The sequence below is a fragment of the Scylla paramamosain genome, chromosome 32 (assembly GCF_035594125.1).
Source record: "Scylla paramamosain isolate STU-SP2022 chromosome 32, ASM3559412v1, whole genome shotgun sequence".
Classification (NCBI taxonomy): Eukaryota; Metazoa; Arthropoda; class Malacostraca; order Decapoda; family Portunidae; genus Scylla; species Scylla paramamosain.
The window spans coordinates 17,787,381-17,797,380 of record NC_087182.1 but is presented as its reverse complement, the minus strand read 5'-3'; the positions used below and the strand labels follow the sequence as shown (position 1 = coordinate 17,797,380).

Genomic DNA, 10,000 nt, shown 5'->3' with positions numbered 1-10,000 from the left:
TTAAAATATAAACAAACAGACAGACAGACAGACGGACAGACAGATAGATTGATAAACTGAAAGACGTATTCTCTCTCTCTCTCTCTCTCTCTCTCTCTCTCTCTCTCTCTCTCTCTCTCTCTCTCTCTCTCTCTCTCTCTCTCTCCTTCAGACTATACTTCCTCCTCCTCCTCCTCCTCCTCTTCCTCCTCCTCTTCATTTAAGCATTGGAAGGAAAAAATCATGGCCACTTGGGATTATCTTCGTCTCTCCTTCAAACTTCTCTCTCTCTCTCTCTCTCTCTCTCTCTCTCTCTCTCTCTCTCTCTCTCTCTCTCTCTCTCTCTCTCTCTGTGTGTGTGTGTGTGTGTGTGTGTGTGTGTGTGTGTGTGTGTCCACGTAACAGTCAACAGTTCATATATATATCAGCGAGTGTCTGGAAAATCAATACCTATCTAAGGGTAAACAAGCAGCAAAGCAATATGCACTTCGTTTGAACAGCAATGTCACGGGAGCTGCCACGTGTACACCTCCCGTCTTGCGCCTTCCCTTCCCTCGCCTTACGAACATTAACAAAATTTCAACTTACACTTGCTTTACAAACATTAACAAAATTTCAACTTACATTCTTACTATCTCATAACAACAGAAAAAAAAATATATATTTAAGAAAGAGGAAGGAACTAGCTGTCAAACAGAGTGGTGGATGAATGGAACAGCCTCAGTGATCAGATTATTAGTGCCGAGTCATTAGAAAACTTTAAAGCATTAGACAAATTAATGGATAACAGGTGGAAACAAGTAGATATGCTTCACACAGGGACTGCCACGTGTAGGCCTGATGGCTTCTTGCAGCTTCCCTTGTGTTAAACTCTATGGAAAGTATTGAGCACTGCTTCTATCCGCAGGCGAGGAGGGACTGATCAAGACTGGTCAACTACTGTAGCTGCTGAGGGGCATAACAATCTGCTTCTGGCAGGTAAAAAGTGGGAGGGGAAGGGAAGGAGGGAGGAAGGAGGAAAGGAGAAGGAGGGGAAGCAGGATGGAGGAGGTAGGAAGGAGAAGGAAGGGAAGTAGGATGGAGGAGGAGAAGGGAGGAAAGAAAGGAGGGAGGTATGAAGGAAGGAGAGAGGAAGGAGAGAAGGAAGGGAAGGAGGGAGGAAGAAGGGAGGGAGAAGGGAGGAGGAAGTAAGGGGGGAAGGAGGGAGGAAAGAGAAGAGAGGGAGGGAGGGAGGGAGGAATCGTGGCCTCCTCTCGCTGTTTCATCCTGACCGACTTGAAAGACAAAAAAATATAAGACTGAAAACTTTCTGACCGAAGTTTTAAGACAAGTGTCGCCCACACGGCCGCCTACCTGCCTACTGAACAGGCTGACTGGCTGGTGCGCTCTCTCTCTCTCTCTCTCTCTCCTCTCTCTCTCTCTCTCTCTCTCTCTCTCTCTCTCTCTCTCTCTCTCTCTCTCTCAGGGCCCATTCTATACCAAACACAAACATATGAATACATACATATACATACAAACATACATATATACGGTAATGTTTTCCTATTTAATCATACAGCCACGTATTATAAAGTATACACACACACACACACACACACACACACACACACACACAGGATGGAAGTTACGCGCGTGTGTGTGTGTGTGTGTGTGTGTGTGTGTGTGTGTGACAAAAATCACACACAATCAGGTGAATTGCTCTTCCCTGGTAGGTGTTAAAAATCATACTCTTGTTTTAATACACATTTATGAGGTATAGTTTATAGTGCTCTCTCTCTCTCTCTCTCTCTCTCTCAACCACACTGGATAGCACGAGGAGGAGGATGAACACACACTCTCCCAGCACACCACCACATAAACAAAGATATTAATGGACACAACAAATATGGAACCAGTGTATGTATAACTATCCCTTACATCACTGCATAAACACGGGGCAAGGAGGACATAAGCTTAGGAATTGAAGAGTGAGGCAGTGTGGTCACGTTAGAAGGGACAAATATTTACAAGTGTCTGAGCTGAAGGTAGTTGAAAAGAGACCAGTGGGAAGACTTAAGCTATGAAGATGGTCTGTAGAGGACATGATGATGAAACCAGAGGGGAGATTGTAGAAAACCCAGTGGTGATTGAGGAAAACACTGGAAGGGAGGCTGCTGGGAGATCAGTAGGAAGACTAAAGGAGACTGTGTGTGGAGGAGGATATGAGGAAAAAAAACAATGAAAAGACTGAGGAAGATATGGAGACTGTATGCGAAGGAAGCAATGCAAAGACCTGAGAGGAAGATCATAGAGAATCTGGAGACTGAAGGAAGACAATTGGAAAACGAACCTCAAAAAACACACAAATGAGGACGAGACTCACAACCCATCCAACCCTATACATAAAAGAAAACGTAAAATAAGTGGAAAAAGAAAATGGACAATAAACGAAACAACAACACAATCTTATCTACAAAACAAAACGACTTTAAACCAAATGATGACGGTGACAAAAAAGACACTTACCTGGTACGTCCTTGCTGCCAGGTCCCTGCTGCATGGTTGGCTGCATGGAGTAGAAAGCCCGGGGTGCCTGCAGACCTCGGAACATCCCCCCAGTAGACCACAGGCCGGATGTGGGGAAGAACTTCTGCCACTGGTATCTGCGAGGAACCATCAGGGGCGCTATCTCCGGCTGAGGGAGGAATGAAGAGGAAGAGGAAATGAAGGAAGACAGGAGGAATGAAAGGAATAAAGGAGGGCAGAAGGAAGGGAAGGAATAAAGGAAAACAGATGGAAAGAACCAATGAGCAAGAAGAAGGAAAAATATTAAAAAAAAAACAGAAGGAAATGAAAAAAAAGACGAAAGTTAGAAGGAAAGAAGGAAGGAAAGGGACGAAGAAAGAATGGAATGAAAAAAAGGAAAGGAAGAAAGAAGGAAAGCAAAGAAGAAAGAAGTGAAAAAGAAAGACAGAAGGAAGGAAAGGAAAGAAGAAACAAAAAGACAAAGAAGGAAAGAAAAAAAAGACAAATAAAAATAAATAAAAATAAATAAAAGAAAAAAACAAAAGCAAAAAAACAAAAATGAAAGAAATAAAGAGACGAAGAAGGAAAGAAAGAACATAGAGAGAGAGAGAGAGAGAGAGAGAGAGAGAGAGAGAGAGAGAGAGAGAGAGAGAGAGAGAGAGAGAGAGAGAGAGAGAGAGAGAGAGAATATTAGCCACACTCCTGACAAAATGAGAAGCAGAATCATTCACCTATCACCACACCTCTAATCGTAGCTTCACCTCACGTCCTAATCCAACCGTAGCCTTCCCAATCCCACAAATAATCAATAACCCCAATAATAACCATTTGGAAGGTGAGAAGAGCAGGGACAAGGAATAACAAAGTGAATGATTTATAGAAGTGATGTAATAGTGCAGAGATACAAAGTGAGAGCAATGATAGATGTGTGTTTGCAGGAAGGCAGAGTCACTGATGAGAAATAATCAGATGAAGTGAGATAAGGTGTAAATAAAGATATGTAATGATGAGTGAGTGTTCGGAAGCGGGCTCAGACAGACGTGAGGCAATAATGTAAATTATGGATATGTGAAATGGAAAGGAAAGAAGATTAGAGGGGGGAAAAATATTAGTGTGTGAGTGTATGAGCATGGCAGGACGTAATTCATAGTGCATTAAACACACACACGTATTAAGATTGGCACAGTCGTAACACAAACACTAGTATACCAGCACATCCAATACATACAAGCTCTCAAAGATGAAATAAAACTCTAGTGCAAGTTATTGGGGATTTCAAGACTGTTTTCATGATTCTAGTGGCAGTTTAATGGCTCTAGTGTAAGTTAATGGGGTTTTCATGGCTGTTTTCATGATTCTAGTGGTAGTTTAATGCCTCTAGTGCAAGTTAATGGGGTTTTCAAGGATGTTTTCATGATTCTAGTGGTAGTTTAATGGGTCTAGTGCAAGCTCCTAAGATTTTCAATTTCAAGGCTGTTTTCATGATTCTAAGTATAGTTTATCACAGTCTCCACATCACTAACAGGAAAAACACCCATGAGAACCTGCCTAATCACCCCTGTGGCCTTTGAAATCAGTCCTTATGGGAGAACAGAGCACCTCACAGCAAGGACCACAGCCAGCACACCACAGCCCGCCAGACACACACCTGGCGGTATGTGTCCTGGGGGAATCTCTGGTTGTAGTTCCTGAAGGCGTAGTTGTTCTTGCTGTTGAAGAATGGTCCGGGTTTCTTCACGTCCTGCCGCTCCTCTCGCTGGAAGCTCCATGGTCCCAGGGCTGCCAGGTCCCCGTAGTCACTCCCTGGAACACATTTGGTTATGTACACTGAAGGCTGAAAGGTTTGTTTACTTATATGGACCCAAAATTATGAGGAAGTTATTCGGGAGGAAATCTTGTGAGTGAAGTGTTCAGGGGGGAATATTGACTTTCAAGAAGGGAATACAGTAAGTGAGAGAGAGCAAGAGAGACACAAGAAAACACCAAACAACACCTCAAAAGACATCCAAATATAACAATTCCCTTCCTTCCACTGCAGCGCATCCTTTTAACACCTAGACATCTAATAGCTTCCTGTCACACCTCACACCTGTCACCCACACCTGCCGGACAAGCCTGAGGGCATTGTTAGGGTGTCTCAGGTGTGGCAAAGTAGGCTCGTCAAGAAATAGACCCCCTTATCTAAAGCACAATGGCAGGTTCTGTAGCTAATAACAAGAGTAATAAGGATATTTTTCCCATCACTCCTTGCTTCCCTGTTCGTTTCCCAGGGTGATCTTCAAGTGGCAATATTTGTGGGGATCAAAGGGAGCGATATTCTCAGTGGTAAACATGCTTATAAGGGGAATGTCTTGTGTGTCGGTGTGAAATTGAATCCTATATAGCTTATGTCTTCTGGTGGGTGGTTGTGGTCGCCGTGGCAGTCACGTGGGAGGTTGAGGTGTTTGTCTGTTTGTCTTAGTGTTCTCAAAAGCTTTTCATGTGTGATGGAGGAGTATGTCTATTGTTTTTTTTTTTTCAGTTTTGGTAAGGAAATAACTGTAGTTTCTTCTCCTTGCATGTTTCGATCAGAAAGTGTTTTGTTTGTCTCTATGTTGTTTTGGTAAGAAAATGCTTGGTCTGTTTTTTTTTCTGTTTTGTTCTTGGTAAGGAAATACTTGCAGTTTGTTCTCCTTTATGTGTTTTGATCAGAAAGTGTCTTGTTTGTTGTCTTTATGTGTTGTTTTGATAAGAAAATGCTTGTACAGTACTTTCTTTTTTTTGTATTTGTGTTGACTGAAAGAAAATGCTTGGATCTTGTATTGTTTTGATATGGAAATGCTTGTAGTCTGTTGTCCTTATGTTTTGGTCAGAAAGTGCCTTGTTTGTCTTTATGTGTTGTTTTGATAAGAAAATGCATGTGCAGTACTTTCTTTTCCTTATATTTGTGTGGACTTAGAAACAAAATGCTTGGATCTTGTATTGTTTTGATATGGAAATACTTGTACTTTCTCTTCATTAATGTTTCTGATTTACACACACACACACACACACACACACACACACACACACACACACACACACACACACACACACACACACACACATCTCTGAACGGAATCCATCACATTACTACCTTGCTGCTTTATTTCTTCCAGCACAACCCCTTCAGTATAGACCCGCTGTCTTTTATGAAAAATGAGAGATTTTCAGGGAAGACTAGCACAAGTTACTCACCCCTCCATTATATAATACCACAATAAACTATCATTGGTCTTTACTATATAAACCTCATTTTTCATTATTTCAGAGAGGTGAATGGACAGACGAACACACAGAGACAGACAGAAATATAAACACACATACACAAACAGAGAGAGAGAGAGAGAGAGAGAGAGAGAGAGAGAGAGAGAGAGAGAGAGAGAGAGAGAGAGAGAGAGAGAGAGAGAAAACTACCAGTAACAATTCACTCTCATCTTACTTTTCCTAACTCATCATTTTTACTTTCCCTGTAAGCCTTACTTTCATGCTGGATTTCCCATTTTTCCCCCAGCAAGACCTTTGTATGATCACCTAATACTCCTGGCTGGTGCTCTTCATTACGTGCTACCTCAAGAATCTCACAAGGGGACTCCAGGGTTTTTTTTTCCAGATGTTATGAATGCTGCAGGCTGTGTAGTGGGAGGAGAAGAAGGGAGACCCAACTAAATGCATTTTAACTGGGATTTATAAATGAGAGGCAAGGTTCACTAGGTTTCTATGAGAGCTTTATTACTTATTATTATTATTGTTATTATTATTATTATTATTATTATTATTATTGGAGACAAAGAAGGAAGGACATGAGAAGAATAAACATGGAAGAGAATAATGTGTGGGTGTAAACATGAAATAATGAACACAAGGGAAGAGAATATCTTCAACCATAAGACGAGGGATATATTGATATATTGGAAAAGCCTGACTGCATGGTCCACTAGATTTCAAAGAGTATCATTGCTGTATCTTCCTCTGTATCATAAACAGTAAATAAAAGGTGGCAGAGAGAGGGAACCAGGAGCCTCTTATTATGTACTACTGCCACAGTGAGAGGGTGTGATGTCCCGTCTCAGCCGTTCCCTTTAAGGTTAATTTCAGCCTAACGTAAAGATGGTTATTATGTTATTATTAAATGTAGTGCAGTGTAATGAGGCTTGGAGCTGGAGGCTTATAAGGCGAGATGAGAGGAGGTGGTAATAATGTGTATGTGGACGCCTTGTCACACGTGCCCTCTTTAATTAAGCAAGGCCTGAGTAAAGAGCACGATACATTGATGAAGCTACCCTGTCTCCCCTGCACTCTCTAACAAGCAGGGCAGAGTTAACAACACAACAGATTGATGAAGCCACCCTATCTCCCCTGCACTAACCAGGTAGGGGCAGAGTAAACAGCACTACAGATTAATGAAGCCACCCTATCTCCCCTGCACTAACCAGATAGGGGCAGAGTAAACAGCACTACAGATTAATGAAGCCACCCTGACACAACTTGCAGGCAGAGGGGAAGAAAAAATTGACAGATATACAAAACAGACTTTAAATTTCCACCAGGAAAAGATAAGAATATTAAATGAAACAATGATAAAGGTAATGACAGCGACAAGGAGCCCAAGAGAACACCGACAGTGCCCAGGGTTGGAGCAAGGTGACTGATTTTTATGAGTATACAGGCATGGAGACTGACTGTGTGTGTGTGTGTGTGTGTGTGTGTGTGTGTGTGTGTGTGTGTGTGTGTGTGTGTGTGTGTGTGTGTGTGTGTGTGTGTGTGTGTGTGTGTGTGTGTGTGTGTGTGTGTGTGTGTGTGTGTGTGTGTGTGTGTGTGTGTGTGTGTGTGTGTGTGTGTGTGGTGCTTTATGCTGGGAGGTTTCCTTGACTGCTAAAAAGCTGACAATTTGGCTTTGCTGTGTTGTAACCAAGTGTTTCATCTGGCTGTCATCTTTCTCTTTATGGCAGGAGAGTCTTACCAAGTCATTCACACTCCTTGCAAACTTTAATCTACCAAAAATTCTTAAGATCACATGAACATCAGCCACTCCAGCTATTTTACAGGTGAGCCATGCTAGGAGAAGTTACGTTAGGATGAGTTACATGTAATCTAACCTGATGTAAACCAAACTGAACAAAACTAATCCTAAACCAGACAGACGCTCTTCACATAATCCATCCTCATAAAGTACTCACTAAAGCCAACTCTGCCTACACATTCCACCAATCCACCAGCACCAGCACTATCATGGTAACACTACGTCTGTCTGATGCTCCTGTCCACTAACTGAGCCAAGTGTTTGTGTTTTCTTACCAGACACAGAGCAGGTAGGTGATCATCTGTGTTTTTCTATGGATCTGGACAAGTCAGTGGGATTGTGGGACCATAATTTAAATGTTAGAGGAATAAAGTTCTGCTATATCCTGTGTTTCTTGTTAGATATGGCAAATTGATTTTATATTCTAACCAAATCTATGTGCCACTTACAAGTACTGGATGACACATGTACAAATAATCAGTACAAATAACTAAGGTGAGAATAAGTAAGAATGTTGGTAATAAGATGGTGAGGTGGTTGGTAAAGTAAGGTGGTGAGAATAAGTAAGAATAAGTCAGTTTGCCATACATACACACAAGGTTTCATGACACTTATCCTCAAATTTGGAATAATGTTTCTGGCTTTCTCTAAGGGGACTTGGATCATTAGTGGGTCTTTTTATTCTCTTTCTTCCTTTTTTTTCCTTAGACCAGCATCCCTTACAAAAAAAATAAAAATAAATAAATAAATAAATAAATAAAATAAATAAAAATAAATAATAAATAAATAAATAAATAAGTAAATGAAAAAAGAAACCACTGAATACTTGAACCAATAAGCTGACTACTTCTTCCTTTTTATCTCTTAAGACTTTTTATTACCACAGACTGGCATCCCTTTCCAAAATGAGAGAAAAAAAAAGAAAAAGGAAGACAGAAAGAAAGAAGGAAAGGAAAGAAGGAAGGAAGAAAGAAAGAAAGAAAAGAAAGAAAACATGAACTAGAACCAGTAAGCAGACGAGAGCATCAGCAGCTGCCAACAACCAAGACTCACCGATGGTCTCCTCGTCCTTCTTGACAAACTTCTGCATGTAGGGGAAGGTGCGTGGCCTGCCGAACTGGTTGTCGTCATACTGGTCGTAGTCACTGTAGTCTCCCAGCATGCCGTAGTCACCGTAGTCCTGGTCCTCCTCGTCGTAGCCCTCCAGACTGTTCAGCTGGGATCCAAAGCTGTGAGGGGGAAGGCAAGGGGAGTTTTGAGAGAGGGAGAGTGTCAAGAGGATCAGATTGGGTTTTCTATAGTCAGGTTTTATGAAGATATTTTTTTTTCTGTGCTTTGTCTTTTTTTCCCTTCGTTTCCTTAAATTTTAGGAGTTATAGGATTGTTTATGTGTGTTAGTGTGTGTGTGTGTGTGTGTGTGTGTGTGTGTGTGAGGCAGTGATGCAGTGGTAAAAGCTTTGACTTGGAAATGATGTGGCCCTGGTTTCAATTCTCAGCTATGCTACCACTGTGTGTGTGTGTGTGTGTGTGTGTGTGTGTGTGTGTGTGTATGCAAGCATGTAAGTAGTCACCAAGCCCAATGAACTACTTAAAAGGAAATGAAAAAAAGACAAGACACAAGACTCACACTGACTTGTAGGGCATGAGGTCGGCTTCCTGCTGGGACACCTGGTTGGGGTATCCCTCCATCAGGAGCCGCTGCATGGGGGCATCCCTTCGTGGAGGCTGGTAGGCGTAGCTCCCTCTTGGCACTCCCCCATAGCGCCTGTACCCCCATGGACTGCCGTCGAGGGACATGGGGCCTCTCAGACTCTGCTGCTCCCAGATATCTGGCATTCCCATCACATTACGAGGGGGAAGAGCCATGTTCCAGGGGCTCCTCATGTTGCCGTAGCCACTCATACCCCCCATGGGACTGCCAGACGCCATGCGCAGGCTGCCACGTGGTGCCTGCAGGTCACCATAAGGCTGCAGGTCATCGGACAGGCCACCCATGTCCTGGTAGCGGTAGTCGTCAGGGGCGCCCCGCATGCCGTAGCCAGGATAGTTGCTGATGCTGCTGTACTCCTGAGGGTCACTGGGCAGGTTACGCATGCTGTTGTAGTCCGGGATGTTGCGCATGCGGCCCCGGTACCCCTGCAGGTCACCGGGCATGCCGCGGTACCCTCCATAGTTCTGCTGGACCATGGAGCCGCCGGGGAACACCTCAGGCATGTTGGACCAGGACCCCTCGTCGTCGTCCTCCATCACGCCTCGCTGGGTGAAAGGTTTGGTTCAGTTAGTTGTTACTGGGATTTAAATACTCCTTAAGTTCTATGTTCGTCATTTAACTAAACGCCCTTATTTTTCACACTTTTTATATAATGGTGACGATTTCTTCCTACAAAGTGATTTTCCTCTTTTCTCAACTTTCCTATAGTCTCAATAGTGATAATTTATTCCATCCCACACAATACTTAACATGTATAGGACAAA

At 42.7% G+C, this 10,000-nt stretch overlaps 1 protein-coding gene across 2 annotated transcripts in view; it reads right to left on the bottom strand.

Annotated features, from left to right (window-relative positions):
- Positions 1-10,000, bottom strand: part of LOC135089324 (uncharacterized) — an 81,208-nt gene that overhangs the window by 17,977 nt on the left and 53,231 nt on the right. Inside the window, exons 11-14 of one of the 2 annotated variants that reach the window (XM_063984870.1) lie at positions 9,159-9,781; positions 8,579-8,754; positions 4,133-4,287; positions 2,485-2,653 (exon numbers count right to left, since the gene is read on the bottom strand). In XM_063984870.1, coding sequence (XP_063840940.1) covers positions 2,485-2,653; positions 4,133-4,287; positions 8,579-8,754; positions 9,159-9,781 — 1,123 coding nt within the window. Of the gene's footprint in view, positions 1-2,484; positions 2,654-4,132; positions 4,288-8,578; positions 8,755-9,152; positions 9,782-10,000 lie in introns of both variants that reach the window. The other variant, XM_063984869.1, reaches the window with a different exon arrangement.